The sequence below is a fragment of the Pterocles gutturalis genome, unplaced genomic scaffold (genome assembly GCF_000699245.1).
Source record: "Pterocles gutturalis isolate BGI_N339 unplaced genomic scaffold, ASM69924v1 scaffold3202, whole genome shotgun sequence".
Taxonomy (NCBI): Eukaryota; Metazoa; Chordata; class Aves; order Pterocliformes; family Pteroclidae; genus Pterocles; species Pterocles gutturalis.
Window position 1 is genome coordinate 24,406 of NW_010112550.1, and position 19,558 is coordinate 43,963.

The 19,558-nt window shown below is 37.1% G+C and overlaps 1 protein-coding gene across 1 annotated transcript in view; it reads left to right on the forward strand.

Moving 5' to 3' along the window:
- The window catches only part of GNPTAB (N-acetylglucosamine-1-phosphate transferase, alpha and beta subunits), a gene marked incomplete at its 5' end in the record, with an annotated part of 37,374 nt that extends 19,833 nt beyond the window's left edge, over nt 1-17,541 (forward strand). Inside the window, 10 exons of the mRNA XM_010074080.1 lie at nt 438-641; nt 1,134-2,230; nt 3,250-3,449; nt 3,724-3,943; nt 5,010-5,123; nt 8,945-9,030; nt 10,452-10,550; nt 14,191-14,358; nt 15,746-15,836; nt 17,019-17,541. Of these exons, the coding sequence (XP_010072382.1) occupies nt 438-641; nt 1,134-2,230; nt 3,250-3,449; nt 3,724-3,943; nt 5,010-5,123; nt 8,945-9,030; nt 10,452-10,550; nt 14,191-14,358; nt 15,746-15,836; nt 17,019-17,096 (2,357 nt within the window). The remainder of the gene's footprint in view (nt 1-437; nt 642-1,133; nt 2,231-3,249; nt 3,450-3,723; nt 3,944-5,009; nt 5,124-8,944; nt 9,031-10,451; nt 10,551-14,190; nt 14,359-15,745; nt 15,837-17,018) is intronic.
- Nucleotides 17,542-19,558: the final 2,017 nt, after the last annotated feature.

Here is a 19,558-nt window from a genome sequence, read left to right on the forward strand (position 1 = left end):
AATAATAACAGGACTGTGAAGCTTTGCCATTAGTTTCTAGATTGAATTTTTAGGACTGCAGGGTTGGAAAATGAAGTGGTACTTGGGCTGAGGAAGTGATACCACTTTAGGGGGCTGTTAAAGTCAAGACTGCAAGCACAAGAAGTAGTAAATCAGTTTTCTGCCTGCCTTTTTGAAGTTAAGATGAAATATGTTGGAGATTTGGTTGCAATTTTAAGTTGGTTCCTAAACTTCTACAGTGAGATTGTTCACACTATAGATTTTACACTAACTCGCAGAGGTCTAGTTAACATTTGCCCCATTTTAATTTCACTGGTGATAAATAAGCTTGTTACTCTTCAGTCTAGCTTTAACACTGTGGCTTCAAATGTGTCTTTCCTCAGGAATGATGGTTTCAAATGACTGGGTTTTTTTGTTTTGCTATTCTCTCCCTGTAGGTAACAGTGGGGGTAGTCGCTATGTTGCTGGTGGAGGTGCAGTTGGAGGTATTGGGAATGGACCACCATGGCAATTTGGTGCAGGAATAAGTGGTGTTTCATACTGTAACCAAGGCTGTGCTAATTCATGGCTAGCAGACAAATTCTGTGATCAGGCCTGCAATGTCCTTTCCTGTGGATTTGATGCTGGTGACTGTGGCCAGGGTATGTAAAATACATCGCTGGTGAACTTTCTGTAGTGATTCTCTTGAATTGCCTGACCTTTTTGGTTCATTGTTACTCTTACGTTGGGCTAAGATGCCCTGTACAGAGTCGTGAAGAAGAGCTGCTAGCTCTACTAAAATGTGGCAAAAATGTAGTATGGGCATGTTATTTATGACTGATACATAATTTTAAGTAACGTGGGATAATAAGCCACTTAGGCTCTTCAAGTAGAGGCTGAAAGAGTGATAAATTATACTGGTTTTTAGAATTGCCACTGGAATGTCTGGAAGCTTTATATATTTGAGTATGTTCTAGCCATTCATTATTAAAGATAGGCGAGCAAGAAACTGGAAGCTACAATAAGTGTTCTTTCACAAAGCTGTCTCCCTGCTAATATAGTGAATCTAGCTGGGCATATTACAGTTAAAAAAGAATTAAAGATAAGTGTCAAACTGCAAATTGTCAGAACCATGTTTCTTGGTTTTTTTCCAGATCACTTTGAAGAGATGTACAAGGTGACGCTTCAGCTTAATCAGACTTACTACATTATTCCCAAAGGTGAATGTCTGCCCTACTTTAGCTTCAGTGAAATTGCCAAGAAAGGAATTGAGGGTTCATATAGTGATAATCCAATTATCCGACATGCTTCAGTTGCTAACAAATGGAAGACTATTCACCTCATAATGCATAGTGGCATGAATGCAACTGTGATCTATTTTAATCTTACTTTTCTAAATAAAAATGATGAAGAGTTTAAAATGCAGGTAGCTGTTGAAGCTGATACTAGAGAGGAACCGAAACTGAACACAACTTCCACGCAAAAGTCCAACTCTGATTTTAAAACTGTAACTTCAGTACCAGAAGCTGAAATTATATTTGAGGATATTCCTGAAGAAAAACGTTTTCCAAGAGTCAGGAGACGTCGAAATGGCACAAAAGAGAGTCTACATGAAGAGATTATAATACCATCAGTAAACGTGTCTCTCCTTCCTGAAGAAGTCCAGCTAGCACTGCAAAATCTGGACTTAAAACTACTAAATGGTGATATCACTCAGAAAGGATTTAACCTATCCAAGGCTGCTCTCCTGAGGAGTTTCCAGTTCTTAACTACAGTAAAGAGTATTATAGGCCTGGAAAAGAAGGGTGCACAGAATCACTCAGATCAGAAAAACCATACCAACTGGCAGAAGCCTTATAAAGGTGTAAATGATGGCAAAATAAAAACAAATGAAGAAGTTCCTTCAAAGCTTACGGGAACAAAGGGGACAGTTGTGACAATGAATGCAAATCAACCTATCTATAAAGCAAAGCCTAAATTCACACTTCCCTTCCAGAGCATGGGAAATAAAAATGAAACTCAAGAAAAAGTACTGAATGCACTTATCTTAAGGGAAACCCAGAAATCAAAACATACTGGGAATTTAGATACTGGAGAAGACGCACAGGGAATGGAAGGAGGAAAAGGGCATGTGCAGATGGATACAAATGTAAGGGAGGGGCTAGTGGGAAGAAAATTACAGTCTTATGGTGGAAGTTACCAAGGCTTTTTGCCGTGGGAGAAAAAGAACTATTTCCAGGACCTTCTTAATGTAAGTATTTTAACATCATTGCTTATTGGAATAATTGCATCTTTCTGCATTTAGTGGCATACTGTTAATATGATCTGTGAATTTGGAATGTGTCTTGCCTTTGAGGCAAATACTGAGATTTTTTGAAAGCTCCTTTTCACACAAAATAATTTGTTTATGGTCTGGGCCTGTGTTAGCTAGGTGGTAAAAGCTGAATAGCTATTTCTATTCCCTTTCTACTGCTTTGTTCTAGTCAAAGTCACGTTTTATTCATTGTATGTTGGCACGGTGCTATTTTTCAGACATATATAGAACTACAACAGAAAACGTAAATTTTGTTTTGATTTAATTTATGCAAATATGGATCCAGTCTATTAAAGAAATATTAAAAAAAATGTGTATAATAGTAAATACTTGGGCTCTAAAAGTTAAATTGAAAGTCTACCAACAAAACTGAATATCCAGACCAAGTCAAGCAAACATGTGAGAAGCTTCCTCTACTTTCAGCCAAAGCATTTTGGCAGAGTTTTGAAAACCTCTAGAAGAGAACATAGAGACTGTGCTTCAGTTGATAGCAATTGCTTTGCACTACTCCAGATGGCAAAAGGGCTATGTTTTCAGAAGGCTACCTCTTTCTGTGCATCTGAGATTGGATTCTTTACATTCATAGCATTTCAGTTTATCAAATGTGGATGAACAATCAGCAAAAAAAAAAAAAAAAAGGCAATGTTACAAATAAATCTGATAGCAAACGGAATTTAGTTTATGTGAGGTGTCAGAGAACAAATATTAAGAAAGTTTTTTTATAGAATACTTTTCCTCAAAGCATTTAAACTTAAAGGAAAAGGTTACCTTTTATCTTTTTTTCTTTCTAAAGAGAGAAGTAAGGAACATGAAGAAAAATATTCAGAACTTATCTTCCCATTTTCAAATATTGGAAAGAGTTGGCACCTGGCTGAAATGTCATTTTTCCTATATGTTTAATGTGTATGGTCTTTTTTGACAATGTAACCTTGATTTATGCCTGTCCTGCTGTTTAGGAAGAAGAGTCATTACTCAAACAAATGTCATACTTTACTGATGGTAAACATTTTGGAAGGCAGCTGAAAGATACATTTGCTGATTCCCTTCGATATGTAAATAAGCTTTTAAACAGCAAATTTGGATTTACATCTCGGAAAGTCCCTGCTCATATGCCTCACATGATTGACCGCACTGTTATGCAAGAACTACAGGATATGTGAGTATGTCCTTTTTTGGAATAATGTAAAACTGTAGTTAATTCTACCTTTCTGTTGATGCTTTGCTATAGCTATTTCCAATATGTTGATGGCTACTCATTAAAATTATATTTTGAAAAGGGAAATAGAGAATTTATTACAACATGATAGTTGTGCTAAAATAAGGAGACTTTTGAGGACCTTTTAAAAATTCTAGATGAGAATTTGTTTTTAGGTAAGGAATGTTTTACTTTAATAAACTGGAGTACTAAATTAGTTTACATTCTTATACAGGTTTCCTGAGGAGTTTGACAAGACATCATTTCACAAAGTGCGGCACTCAGAAGATATGCAGTTTGCTTTTTCATATTTCTACTATCTTATGAGTGCAGTCCAGCCACTGAACATTTCTCAGATCTTCGATGAGGTTGATACGGACCAGTCAGGCATTTTGTCTGACCGAGAGATTCGCACGCTGGCCACAAGAATCCATGAGCTACCATTAAGTTTGCAGGTACTCTTTCCTTACTAATAACTTTTTAGAGTAACTTCAGTTTTAAAGTCCAAAGCTGTTAAAATAAAATGAGTGAAATCTTTATTTATCCCTGCTCATAGCTTCTGTAACATTTGGCAATTCTTAAATTTTACTTGGAGAATATAACATTGTGTTCTACTTCGTTACATGGAGTCAACAATTAAATTGAGTACTAGCAACATCAGAAAAATGGATTGCTGGTGTCTAGGTTCAAGAAAGCAGTTAGCGTGAGTTTGTCAGAGAAGATGTTCACTGGTAAAAGCCATTATGAAGAGTGAGATCCTGCTGTGCTTACTCTTGTTCTTGCACGTACTAAAAGATGGTCCTTGCCCTGAGGAACTTGTGACCTAAAGAAAGGAGTGAGAAAAAGGTAGCAAAGAAGCCATACTAGTAAATACTATGACCATATACAAGGATTCACCTTTCTGTGTTTCTGGGAACCTGATAAACAAAGCGACATGGTCTTTATAGGACTTGTGCTCTTAGAGGCAGTTAGAGAACAAAGTGTACCATCTCTGCATTACAGGGAGGAATCAGCACAAACCAATAAAATAATCTGTTCTTGAAATAGCACATAAAATCACTGGCTTAGCTGGAACACAGCCCCACTTCAGTGTGTTCCTGACCTGTACCTTAGTCAGAAAAACCTTTTCCTGTCCTTTAAGTTCACTTTTCTGTTTGTTTGCTTGACTGGGGATTTAATGTGCCACTGCTGGTTTGGGAATTCTCTGCTGTCCTGACATCATCAGTAAAAGTATGTTTTCAATTTTTAAATGAAAATGATTTTGCCCTGCTTTGTCTCGTCTCAATTCAACTATGCACTGAGCATTTGCTTTACTTTAGGCATATGGGGAGTCCCACTGACTTCAGCAGTTATTGAATTGTTTTTGCTGAATATTGTCTTTTTTCCAACAGTAGCATGGAAATTTTTTATATAGTTAACATTAAATATGTCCATGTATCCTGGATTTTTAGAACTATGTCAGTGAGAAAACAGGATTATCTTTCTTTTTTTTTTTTTTTTTTTCCCTTCTCTTTCTGTTAGGATTTGACGGGTCTAGAACAAATGCTAATAAATTGCTCTAAATCTCTTCCTGCCAACATCACTCAAATCCATGTTATTCCACCAACTCAGGAGGCATATTATGATCCCAATCTGGTAAGAAACATTGGTCTTAAAATATGCTTCGTTTCTTTCCTGTGCATGTGTTTACTGTGCTTGAAAAGCTGGTTTGATTTCTAGAAGGAAAGTATTTATAAAATTGCTACTTGTGCGTACATGAAGTAAGTGTTATGACATTAAAATTTTACAAGCTACTTCATAACTCATAAAGCCATTAATTTCCTTCAAAAACAGGGAGAAGCTGAGCTTTAGAATGTTTTTGTATATGGGATTTAAAAAGTCATCCTTGTTAGGAAAATTCACTGTTGTGAACCAAAAAGACAGTGTCGCGACCTGGCTCATAAACCACCCTGGGTGGACGAGCAGTGTTCGCGGAAGTTCTGTGGATCCCCTCAGGGTAAATTAAGGTGAGATGACACCAAGCAATTGAATACTGGTTTATAACTTTAATGCGTATAATCTTTGGGTAAAAGGGAAACGTTGTATGTAAGCGGTAAAATGTATCAGAATTACAAAAGATAAATAACTTGGCAAAGGAAACTTATAACAATACCATCACCCACTGACAGCACTAAAACTTACAATAATGTGACAACTACTAACTATGTAATGATACCACAATTACCTACAATACTGAAACTACAACAGTATGACAACTAACAACCACTACACTCACGTATTGTCGCTAAAAAGAAAAACTTGTAATTACTTATCGATACTGGATATACCTTGTAACTATTGACACCTTGTAACTCTGTTACTCTTATGTGCCAGGAAAATAGTAGAGGGACAGAGAGAGAGAGAAAGAGGAGAAGAGAAAAGGAAACTCAAAAAGAGAAGGGAAACAAGAAAGAGGGGGAACACAGAAAAGATTCCGGAGTTATATCACCACCCTTGCATCCAGCTACCTGTGCAGCCTTTCCATTGTGTATTCACCTTTTATAGACAAAAGTTCTCAGGTCTCCACTCAACTTTAATCAATTAGCATAAGAAGGGATGGAGGTATCTCATTAATTAGCATAGGAAGCAGAGAGGGGTGTCTCCTTAATTTGCATGAGAAGAACCATCTTTTTGCACATACCTGAAGGGGAGAAGGGCACCAGTAACTGTTTCAGCCAGTTGGGTCAGTGGTCCTGCAGACCCTGTATTAGATTAACTTTGGCTGAACTTCCCTTGTTGGCATCTCAGAGGTGAGGGAGGTGACCTTGTTAGAGAGGGAGAGGAGCAAGATTTGCTACTTCGTTGTAAGGGAGGCGACTTTGTTATGAAGGGAGTAAGGCCATAGGTCCTTCGGTACACATCACACTTCCTCTTATCAGCAAGGAGTAGGACTAGGGGTACAAATGGAGTCTTTTACAACTGAGATGTTTGAGACAAACCATTTGTTCACAAGGCCTTTGGCAGACAATTGCCTTTCATCCCTTACTGGGACCTTTAACAGGCAGTTGCAGTCTCTTTTAGTCCCTTACAGACAGTAAGCCCAGCGCCTCTCTGACTAGAGCTTTCTGATAAGTCTTTATCTGAGTTATAACCCGTGTATATAAAAACAAAATAAAATCCAAAAAAACTACCAAACCATCAGATGGGCATATTTAGAATGATTCTTCCTAATATGAAGGCTTCAAACTAACTCCTTCTAACATCAAAAGATGGGCTGACAGGAACCTCAGGAGGTTCAACAAGGAGAAGTGCAAACTCCTGCGTCGGGGAAGGAACAACCCCATGTACCAGTATTATGCTGGGGGCTACCCAGCTGGAAAGCAGTTTGGCAGCAAAGGACCGGGGAGTCCTTGTGGACATCAAGTTGAACATGAGCCAACAATGTGCCCTTGCTGCAAAGAGGGCTTATGGTATCCTGGGCTGCATTAGGCAAAGTGTTGCCAGCAGGTCAAAGGAGGTGACTCTTCTCTTCTAGTCAGCACTGGTGAGACCACACCTGGAGTGCTGGGTCCAGTTCCAGGCTCCTCAGTACAGGAGAGACATGGACATTCTGGAAGGAGTCCAGTGAAGGACCATGAAGGTGACTAAGGGACTGGAGCATTTCTCTTATGAGGATAGGCTGAGAGAGGTGGGACTGTTTAGGCTAAGTAAGAGTAATCTCAAGGCGGGATCTCATCAATGAATATAAATATCTGAAGGGACAGCACAAGGAAGATGGAGCCAGGCTCTTCTCAGTGGTGCCCAGTGACAGGACAAGAGGTAATGGGCACAAACTGAAAACGTGAAGTTCTCTTTAAATACTAGGACACTTTTTTACAGTGAGGGTGACCGAGTACTGGTTCAGGTTGCCCATTTGTGGTAGTCTCCATCCTTGGAGATATTCAAAAGCCATCCAGACATAGTCCTGGGCCACTGGCACTAGGTGGCCGTGCATGAGCAGAGAGGTTGGACCAGATGGGCTCCCGAGGTCCCTTCCAACCTAAACTATTCTGTGATTCTGTGAAAATTGAGGTCTTAAGAAGACTAGACGTTCCTAAAGAATCTAAGTCCTTAATTTCTATTTTAGTGGTTAGATTTCCATTAAAATCTTCTGGAATTTAGGAATCTAGAATCCTTAGATCTGATACTAATACCTAGATTTCTTTTACAATGAGAATTTGATTCTGCATCAGCCTATGCATTTGAAAAAAATGTGTGCATGTACTTTGCTAAATTGATGACCTGGTGTTTTATGGCTTCAAATCAACACTGTATCAAAGCAAAAATAATTTTGATGAGTACAGATCATGCACTGTTGGGTAGTAGAGGAGCATTATTGATCCCCAACACATGCAAAACATAGTACAGGGATCTATAATATGTGTAGATAAATATATATGGAAATTGACTATTTTTTTTTCTTTTTCATTTTTCTTTTTCCCCTCTGGACACCTATCCTGCCTCGTATTCTTAGTAAGCTATGTTACAAGGTTTTAAAAATATTTTCCCCTAAGTCTGAATTCTAGCAAAGTTCTATCTGCCAAATAAAACCATTCTGTCAGCCTGATTTGAAGAAATGGAAGTATGGATTTGAGAATCCTGCACAGTCTGAGGACATTACATGCAGTATAGCCTTACTTCATTTTGCCTCTTTATGACTCTCAGTTCAGTTTGCAAAATTCTGTGAAGTAAAAACTTTGAAGAGTAGTAATAAAGGATGGCTGCCATGAATATGTTTTAAGATAGGTTTAAAAATAAGTCTCAGTGGTTGGGAAAGATGTCAAATTACTTTAGTCTTTTTGGAGAGTTAGTAAAATATTACTAATCTAAGCAGTAATGCCTAATGTACTAATATTATCAGTCAGTTCAAACAGTGACAAAATAGTGTTTGTGTTTATCACAGAGGCCTAATTTATTTTTACTTCTGTTGTGTGCAACAGCTAAATTCCTTGGAATCGGTCTGCTACCATAGAAATACCCATTGAGAATAGTGATTTTATTTCCCAGAATTGTTTCAACATAGCTTGTGATAGAAATAAGGTTTAAGGTGTATCAGCTGTTCTGCAGAGTTTGCCTGGACAGTGTTACTGGTGCCCTCTACTAGAGGAATCTCAAAGACAGCTGTCAAATGAGCTAAAATTTCTGAATATTTTATTGAGGATGAAATCTAGAGGTTGCACTGTTTTTGCCAAAAATAATCTGTATTTTTCATATGATATTTGTATGCATAGGAGATAGTGATGTTGTGCACCAGTATATATATATATATTTTTTTTTTCCCCCTCAACAGTTCACCAAGTAACTGTTGCTTTTCATTCCAGGACAGTAAAGTGTATGCAGGCCTTTCTATCTGTAATATAAATTTTCTACAAAGTACCTCTTTGTTACAGACTCTGTAATTTTCAGTAACCTATCATCTAAGCAATGTTTTCTTCCAGCCTCCAGTAACAAAGACCCTAGTGACTAATTGCAAACCTGTGACTGACAGAATTCGTAAGGCATACAAGGACAAAAATAAATACAGGTATGTTGTTACAGTCCTGTGAAAAGCCATGCTAGGTTTTGTAAAGCAAAAAGAAGAGGTGTTAATACATACATGACCAAAGATTGTATTTGTATATTAACAAATATTAGCTCAATTAATTTTTAACAGTGAAACTGAAGAAATATACTGCTATCTACTTAATGTATGTTTCATTGTGCAGAATAATGTGGTTTTTATCATATTTTCTTATTTAGTAGACTTGATATTTCCTACTTGTGTCATCCTGGACCAGTTCCTAATTTGTGTTGTGCAAAAGTAAGACAGAGTATCTCTAGATTAGCTATAAATTGACTATATGTAGCGAGTGAGGGCAGTTAAAGTAGCATAAAAAGGAGGAAAGAGCCTGTCCTGTACCTAGAAGTTGTAAATCTCTTTCATCCTTTCTTCTACTGAAGCTAAAAACCAGAAAATAACAGAAAAACCACTTTAGCACTGTTGAGGGCAGCTTTTGGACACTATTATACATTAATTCATAGTACCTCAAGTTGTTCTGTAAGCTTTATAAATAATTCTCTTCCCAGGAGAGTTTGTGCTAAAACTGAAAAGCTGACACAACAAGTGAGATTGAAAAATGTTGGGGTGGAGGCAAGGATTTGCTGTGCTTAATGATATAAATACATTACTGTAAGTCAGTTTAAGATATAAGCTACTCTTTTGTTCTGTTGAACTTCAGTATTGAATAATGTATTATTTTGTGAGCTTAATAAATGGGGTATGTTCTCAGGTGAGACTTCAAGGAGCAGGCAGGGTCTTTTCTTATATCAGGTTAAAAAAGATGAAAAATAAGTTTGGTGCCTCTAAGACTGTTGAAAGAGCATTTGACCCTTTTTTAAACTCAAGATATCCTTCAGAAATAATATACTTCTGCATTTCATATACTTGTTTTGTTTGCAAGTTATTGATTAGGTGGGTGAGGAAGGTTTTATTTGTATTTAAGGCTGTAGTTTTATATACTTTTCTGTAATTTTATTTTAAGGTTTTTCTGGGATTGGTGATTGGATAGTAAGAACGTGTTTTCTCATGTCTGAGGTGTATTTATAAATTACAATTGTAAATTGTGTGTGTGTGTGTTTGAAAAAAAAAAAAAGCATACTAAATGTTATGTCTGCTTTCAGACTAACGGTTACTTTTATGCCAAAACTTGTAGTTTACATAATTAGTATTAGAATTCAGTTCTTAAGTTGATGGGTGGCTACTAATAAATGTACAGGAAAGTGGTTCTGTGCAAGAACATGAGCTGAAAAATGTAAATATACTGATAGAAATTAAATTATAAATTCTAATGAAGGATGAACGGTCAGATTAGAAATAAGTTATTAAATAAAATATTAAATTAACATTTATTGAATCTGACTTTAGGTTGTTCTATTTAATGTATAAATATTTTTTTTAACAATAAGGTTTGAAATCATGGGAGAAGAGGAAATTGCCTTCAAAATGATTCGCACAAATGTTTCTCATGTGGTTGGTCAGCTGGATGACATACGAAAAAATCCCAGGTATCATGTTTCTTGATTTATATGAAGTTTTGATGTGCTTTTCATTTTCTACTTCAACTGTTTAAACTGTCTGTGTGTTGAAAGAGAAAGAATATATTGCAGTGTATTTGTACACTGTGTGTTGCAGGGCAAGACCAATTTTAACCAAAAGTACTCCTAACTTTTTCTATTTAAATGAAACTGACTGCTCTCTCTGTTATGCTAGGGATTACCTCATTAATTTCTGTGACATTTTTATATATCTAAAACTTTTGAAAACTATATAGATAAACTTTAGCTATTTTTGAGGCTTTCATTTTTACCATTCTAAAGGGCATAGAGTTTATACTGCACGTAGTTTTATTTTAAAGGAAGAACATTTTGACCTGCTTTATGTAGCAATTTTAAAATAAAATTTAGGTGTGGATTATTTTGTTACAAAATCACTTTTGCATATCCATTATGCTTTCATGCTCTGTTACAACATGGCAAGAGGTATTAATTTTTACCTTTTTTTTTTTTTTTTTTTTTAGTATTTGGTGAGAAACCATCCAAAGCCAGAAGGTAGTCCTCTGTTTCTCCACTTTGCAGTGGTGAAAGGCTTAGATGTCCAAGTCTGAGAGTAGGCTCTGTAGTGTTGAATTAGGCTCCTGAAATGCCTGTGAAATAGATGAGGAAAATAAATGTCCTGGAGTATATTTCGCAGCAATCACCTTGCAAAGCAAAGGATGCTGTATTTGAGACTCAAGCCTGAATTTGCTTCACTGAAGCATTTAACTTTTGCATAAGACTGAAGTTGAAGAAGACATGGTGAGATAATTTGATAGCCAGCTGTCTTAAAGTGAGACAGTGCCTCCACCCGTCTCCTCTCCTTCCTTCCTCTCGGTTGCATGCTCTTGTTTTGCATCTGTCTTCAGAAAACTAGAGAGTTCTCTGCCAGTTTAATGAGTTTGGCCTCAAGGAGGGGTCTGACAAGTGTCAAAAAACAGAGCAAGGAGGAAAGCAGAACCAGGTACTTTGGGCCAAAGAAAGTGAAACCACCTCTTGCAGGTCACAGCAAGCTGTTGGGCAATCTCAGCTGCCTGTAAAGCTACACTATGATTTGCATTTGTAGATAAAGAGCAGGTTTTCACTTGCATCTTCCACTGCACTACTTGGTAGGTCATTCATGGTAGTCTTGAGATATTTTGCAGCTGAAGATGGTTTGTATCTATTGCTCCTCCTTACAAGAGTGCCTTCTGGCCACATAAATCCTGCATTCCAGTTCCCACAATGACCTGGTTTAAAAGAAAAGTGGGCAGCGCCCTAACTCATCCTGCCACTTCTCCTTCATCCTCCATTTCTCTTTATCTGCTGGCTAGAACTTTTTCTTTAAATGTAAGTGTGAGTTCAAGCCTTCTGTTAGGTTCAGCGAGGGCACTTAACATGCACTGTTGAAGGTCATGCTTGCAACCACTGGCTTCTTGTTTTGAAGGGTGGTTGCTGATGTCAAACTTGATCCTGACACTGTGTTGGTAGTGGTATGAGTAATGGATTGGGGCCTTCTAGCAATTTAAAGAGGAGCTGCCTATTCTGTGGAGTGATTGCATCCTTAGATGAGTATGTGTTTGATTAAGGGTGTCTAGTCTGTTGTCTTAGGAACCTCACCAGGCAAGATGAGTCAGGTGAGCTGATCTGTCTTGAATCTTCTCTCATTTTCATATAAAGCACTGGCATGCTATTATGGACTCAGCTTCAGACTCCATATACGCATATTGTTTTGGTTTTGTTTTTCATTCTCTGAAGGAACAATAGTTTAGTGTAGTCCCAGATTGTTGGCTGGTTCATGAAGTGAGGTTGAGCCAATTGCTTGGGCTGTATTCCTGCAAAGTACAGTGCAGTACTGTAGTCATGTATTGTTAGCAAAGGAGAGCTGGCATGGCTATGTAGGCATGTTGTTTCCTTCTCTTTGCCATCTTTTCCCTGCATATAAGATGATAATTACAGCCTCTAAAAACAGATATTCAGTGCCTCTCTTGGGATGAACTAAAAGCACTGTTCACTTACTGATCTGCCTAAAATGTTTGTTTTGCATCCTTAAGGAAAAGAGAGCCTTAATCATCTAGGTATTAATTCTGGAACAACCAAAGGAATGTCAGATTTGGTTTCTTTTGGATGGACTATAACAGTCTTTCCATTTGAAACAGGTTAATATCCTCATTGCTCCCACTTATTGTGCTTTGGTTTGCTCTGTGTAGCAGCCTCTCAGATTGTAAACTGCATCTCTTTCAGATGAAGCTAAACAGGGGTATACATTCCAGGAGTGCAGCTACTGCATTCCCAGGGCTAATGAGCTGCCAGCCTAAGAGACAAGGTCAGGGATAGTCCAGAGTGAACTCCCCAAATGTTTATATTGTAGACATATGATTGCCATAACCAGTTGCTTTGCATAGTATTACTTGATAGTGTAGACATAGCCTGCTCATCTTGGAAGAGGTGTATTTTTTTTTCTTCTCAGATTTAGCAATTTGAATGACTGTTTATCCTCTGCACATAATTGTCTAGAACAAGGTTACAAATTATGCCAGATTCAGTACAGACTGAGGAAAAGTGGTAATGCCCTGTGCAGGCCGATTCGCATGCTCTAGAGTTCTGGTTATTTCCAGCTTCATGTAGGAACTCTGAACTTTGCTCTTTGAAAATGCACACCATACTATAGAGAATACAGCTGACCAGAACTACTTATTTACAAAGGTTAGTAATTACAAGGCATATGTCACCACATACTATTTCTCTCCCTGGGGAAAATGTAAGGGTCTTGTATCTCACAATATAAATAAAGCACATAACCTTGCCCATATGTGGGAAAGGGAATTTTCGTTGTCAGTCACCAGGTCAGAGTGGCCAAGGGTATACTGGCAGTCTAGCACACTAGCTGCTGCTTTAGTTTCAATAATTTGCAGTAGCTTAGATAGTTGTGTGGTTCTTAGATGAGAAGTAACTCTATAGGGAGCATGCTTATTTGCTCACAGTCATTTCCATATGTATTCTATCCTGGCTGTTGTTGTTTGTATTTTGGTTGATTATACAAGTTCAGCTTTGGGTCTGTGATTCAAGTCATGTTCTGCCCAGTTTATATGGTGTTCTCAATAACTCAGAGCCTGGGGACCAAGCTTTACCTTCTCTTGTACAATATTTTATTGTTTTTATTTGACTTTCTCTGAAGAGTGCGGCACACACAGTATACTATTAATAATTTAGTATGTTTACCTCCTATGGTGGAGCTCACTTTGTTATTTAAGATGCTTTACTCATGATAATTTATTTAAAATTATAAAACCCCTTACCCAAATCATTATGCTGACCTTCTAACCTGTTGTCTGTATCCAGTGGTGGGCTCTGGGATGATGCATACCAGTCCCCATTAGATGGCAGCATTATATAATTGAAGAGAGAAATATGGCCTCTCATTTGATTCCTCAGAGGTTTTGACTTGCTGTCAGCCATGGTGCTCTCAGAATTAAAATCAAATTAATTTAAAATAATGGAACAATAAGGAAACGGACTACCAGTTTCAAATATATCAATTTGGTTTAAAAGGTTTCTGTTTGTGTTCTTGGCTTCCCAATACCTTTGCTATATTATTAGAAGAAATATTCTAACAAAGATTTCTGTTTTCTAGAAAATTTGTTTGCCTAAATGACAATATTGATCACAATCATAAGGATGCTCAGACAGTGAAAGCAGTGCTTAGGGATTTTTATGAATCAATGTTTCCCATACCTTCCCAATTTGAACTGCCACGAGAGTATCGGAATCGTTTTCTTCACATGCACGAACTCCAAGAATGGTACGTTACACAAGTTCTCACCAAGTTACTATAGTGTGGTAGCATATAATTATAGAAAATATTTCTACAAGTCATTTTTCTCCATAGTGTTGTCATGAAGGAGTTAACAGTGCGAAGAATATGAAAAGATTTGAATGAACTCAAATCTGCAGGATTTGGGGGTTTTTGGTGCTTATAAAGCAATGTTAAATGTCATTAACATTTCATTATTCATTAACATTTAAGTAGGCCATAACCTACTTAAAAGAAAAAGTTGAGTTTTTAAAAAAAAAAAGAAATTCAGGACTTCTGCCTTTCTTTAAATGTAAAAAAAAAAAAAAAAACCCCAAAAAAACCCCAACCAAAAAAACTCCATTGTTTGGAATGCCTATTGCACAGGGGCAATATAAACTGTTATGTTTCTCACAAAGTGATTTTAAATACATCAGACAGCAGTAATCAGCTGGATAATCATCAGAAAAGATAAATATGTCTTGTTTTTGCCTCTTGCCATTTTATAAATAATAACTTCAGAAATAGAGGTAGTTCCTTTGAGAATACAAGCAAAAGATTCGCAGGTACAGTGATAAAAAATGAGACGAGAAGACTAATACAGTAATTTTGTTGCTGATGAGCAAATGATGAGAAATAGCTGTTAGTAAGGAAAAAGAAAATATTAGAGTGAATCAGAAGGATTGCAGGTGACAAGACTAGGCATGGATTGTAGTGCTACAAGCCCTGCTGTAGGAGGGGCAGAAGGAGTGGGATGCAGACCCATTTCAGCAGTTAGCTGTAGAAATTTGGGCTGGAGGAGTAGATATATTGTTGTCTCCCTTTTTCAGGATACCCATCAAAACTCTGTTACCTTCAAAAGAATGCTCTATTTTGTCTTGTTTGTAGCCAAAGTAGATTTCTACCAGGGTGGGTTAAAGCATGCTGAAATGCTGGTGGAAATCCATTTTTATCAAAAATGTTTAGAGATTCATAGGATGGCCCAGGTTGGGAGGGACATCTAAAGATCATCTTGCCCAACATTTTGTGGGAAAGGGAGCCTAGATAAGATTATCTAGCACCCAGTCCAGTTGTGTCTTGAAAACCTCCAGTTGTGGGGATTCCACCATGTCTCCAGGGAGGTTGTTCCAATGAATGGTTTGTTCTCACTGTAAAAAAATTTTCCTATATCACGATGAAACCTCTCCCAGTCCAACTTGTACTTGTTGCCCCTTGTCCTCTCCATGTGGCTCTTTGTGAACAGAGAGACTCTGTCCTCTTTCTAGCCACCCTTTAAGTACTGAAAAAAAAAAAAAAGGTTCTTTACCTGTTTCATGGAAACTCTTTAAATAAAGTTTACATATTTGCACTTACAATATATGAAGGTGTTTTTCTCTTTCCTTCTTTCTTTGTGCAGGAGGGCATATAGAGACAAGCTCAAATTCTGGACCCATTGTGTTCTAGTAACACTTATTGTATTTACAGTCATCTCCTTTTTTGCTGAACAGGTAAAATTAATATCTTCTTATCAAATCTATAATATTTAATAGATTGCTATATCTCTGGGATAACATAAGATTGATTTTTTTTTTTTTAAATAGGTTTTGAAGAGTAGCTAGGATTTTTTCCTTCATAAAGGAAGTAAAGATGTTACATGACTAATGATTAAGTTGCTTCAATTTTTAAGTCATCATGTTGAGATTCCTTGAAAAGATAGACATATGGGCAGAAGGAGAGTGGTACTCCCTTTTCAGGTGCCTTGTAACTGTCAAGTCCATTGTCAGTGTGCTAAATTTGGATGCTCAAAATCAGTAATTGTTTTTTAAATTCTTGGTCTGTTAACACACATATTGGTAAAAGTGCAAAGTAAGTTAACAGGAAGAAGACTTAAGTACTAGCAATACTCTAATTGGGAAGAGAATCTTAGGTATTTAGAGGCCTTATCCAAATCTCATTCCTAATTGCAAAGACTCCTATTGAGTTCGAAAAGTTCTGAATCTGACTCGAAGGAAAAAAACCCCTCCACTTCTGCAAGCATAAATTGGCTTTCTTGAACGTGATTAATCCTGCTAGACTTAGAGGGAGTCAATGGAACAAATCATATGGGTAATTCTTTGCAGGTTGGGGCCTTAAGTAACCCTTTCTGTGATCTGATGAAGAGGGTGTAATTCTTGAAAGGTTGGCTTTTGATTATTATTTTTTCCCACCTGTAACTTTTGCATTAATCTTTCCCTTGATTTTCAGCCTTTTGTATGTATTAGAAAACTTGCCCTCCATTAGTAACTTGGTTTTGGGAGGGATTACTCAACTCAGTAGCACAGTTAGGTATATAAGTACTGTTTTTAAGATGACAACTTTGTGTTGATCTTTTAGAAACTGAATGTAGCCTGGTGGTGTATTAATTTAAATACACAAATTAACTTTAAAATAATCAGAATATAGGCATACTGTGTTTTTCACTTTCTGCTTGTATTCTGGTTATTGAGAAGTTTAGTGGAAATGTGTACGTCTAATAGATGAATTTGAGTAAATAACTTTCTTCCTGTGTAGTGGGGAAAAAAGGGACAGCATTGACTTAGTTACCATGGAAGGTACAGATTTTATAGTATCTAGGAAGAAAACCTGGCCATCTGTGCACCTCTAGCCCAGCAGAGAACTAAATATTTTAATTTTTTTTTTTCTCCCCTCAGCTAATTGCACTTAAACGAAAGATTTTTCCAAGGAGAAGAATCCAAAAGGAATTTGGTCATGAACGAATCAAAGTGTAGAAGAGCTTTATTTTGGAGATCAGTCTACCTCAAGATGTGATAAGCATTTAAAATCTGTCTCTCATAAGTGTCTTTTATGGTTTGGTATTTAACTACGTTGATATGAAGAAAAAAAATCATGCATCTACAGTTAGAATCTCCAGAGTACTCTTCATGGTATACAAGTTGCTGGAGCAGTGACAATGCAAAACAACAACAACAAAAAAAACAAACTGCAGGAGACCTGCACATAGGCAGTTTTCAACAGATCTTACGTTACAACTGTTAGTTCATGGCCATGTTATCCTTTTTTATAAAAAGGGTTACCTAAAGAAATGTATCTGCGTTTATTGCAGTGGATATTTCCAACTAGATAAAATGTTGGAAGGCAAAGTTGTTTGGGATCAGCTTAACAGGTCCTTGATCTTGCATTCCAAAACATTTTGCAAATTTCTGTCATTGCTGCTTTTCTTAGCCCTACGGGAAAATTGAGAATTATGTAACCTGTCATTTAGGTTTAGTATACACTTATGTTCACATTCTTTACATCACAGTTACAATTCATCCTGCTATTTGTAGTACTTAATGGGGATTTGGAAGAAATGTATGCCAATAAAAAAGAACTAATGGTTATTTAAAAGATACTTTATATCTGGTATGTTATATTCCAAATAATACAATGATGTTCTTTCTTGACTTGATTACAAAGAGAGGGTTGTAATCAAATGAAAATTATCAAGTTATGTTATTTTACAAGCATTGTATATATAAAAGCAAAAGTGCCTCTCTATATGAATGGGTAACGAAGTTTTTAATGTAGCAATGTATGGGAGCAGTGTTTCACTTCAAAAAACAATATTTTTACTGACATATGAAGCTTTGGTGTTTGGCCCTGTATTTTGCCAAGACATCAGAATAGTGTGGTTTTATGTGGGAAAGGATACTGATTCTTTTCAAGAAGAACTATCTTCAGTTAATTGTATTGGCAGTATTCAAAAAAGCATTAATTTTTGTAATCAGATGATGTACAAAATGTACGTGCATGTATATTGTAAGATACTTGGTTTGCTTTGAAATCAACTAAAGTGTAATAAGAGTTTTGTCTGTTGTTTCTGTTTTAAAGTAAACCAAAACTTGACCAGTTTCATAAATGAGCCATTAATGCATATGAATCCTAATGTTAAAAGTTCTCATTTTTCCCTTAAAAAATTTGCATCCGTAATAATTTGATATCAATTTGAAGCATGAATGGATTCTTAGAGGAGAATCAAACTTTTGAGGACTGTAAAAAACAATTTTTAATTATTAAGGTTGTATTTCATGCTAGCAATATATATTATGCTGAAATGTTAGAATATAAGTAAGTACTTTAAATCTACAGTACTTCAGACTAGCAGAAGATGAGACATTTCAAGAAATACCAGAAAGCTTTGATAGCTTCTTGCGCTTAAAAATATTGTGAGATAAATTCCAGTTTAACTAGGATCTGGGGTTTTTTCTAAGTTAACATATGTCATTCTAATCAAAATAGTTGGAAAAACTCGGTTGAAATGTTAAGGCATTTTTTCTGCTGAAGTTATGTATAAATAGTTTGCCTAGGTAGCTCAGCTGTCCCTGCAGTTCATGTCTGTTTAAGCAGTTTTGAAGGTAAGTTCATGGCATTTTGTTTAAGTTCAGCAGTAATAGCCAAAAGACATTGTAGTGAGAAGCATCCGTTGAAAATCACTAAAATGTTTGTGCACTGGACCTGGGGAAAACAAAAAAAAAAGGCAAGCAAAGGGAAGCAAGAGAGTATGCGAATGGTATTGTGGCGGCAACTAAGTGCCCGTCCAGCCCTGGGGTCCCCCCGGGCTGAGGGAGGGAAGCGCAGCAGTACTGCACCACCTGCCCCGCTTTGGGCACCATAGGGGCTGCCCTGAGGAAGGTTACCTCCACCCCAGCCACACCCAGTAAAAACTTAAAACTTATTTAAGGAAGTATCAAGTAAAATTTCCCCAATGGCTGAAGTGAATGAAGATTGAAAATTGAAATGGTGCTAGGTTTTTTTTAATTTAGATTTTGTATTTGGTCTTCATAATAGTAAAAACCTTAACGGGGTGAGGACAGAAAATCCTGTGAGAACAGTAGAAAACTATGTAGTACATTGCCTGTTTGCATTCACTCAAGGAAAAATCCTCCCTTAGCATCATACCCCAGCCTACATACACCATAACAACTGATTTTGCAGACTTTTTGTTGTCTGAATGAGAAACTAAAGCCATTTCTCTATTAAGGGGGGGAAAAAAAAAAAAAAAGGGTAAAGGGAGGTGAGGTTTAAACGAGTTTAATGCCGAATCACCACAACGTGCCCGCGCCCAGCCGGCAGGTGTGACTGCGCATGCGCCCCCTCCCCTTTGTGCTGCCCGCCCGGCTTCCCGCCTTTTCCTCGGGGGCGGGATCGGCCGGGGCGGGGCTGTGGCCCGTCATTCCAGTTCGTCTCTTGC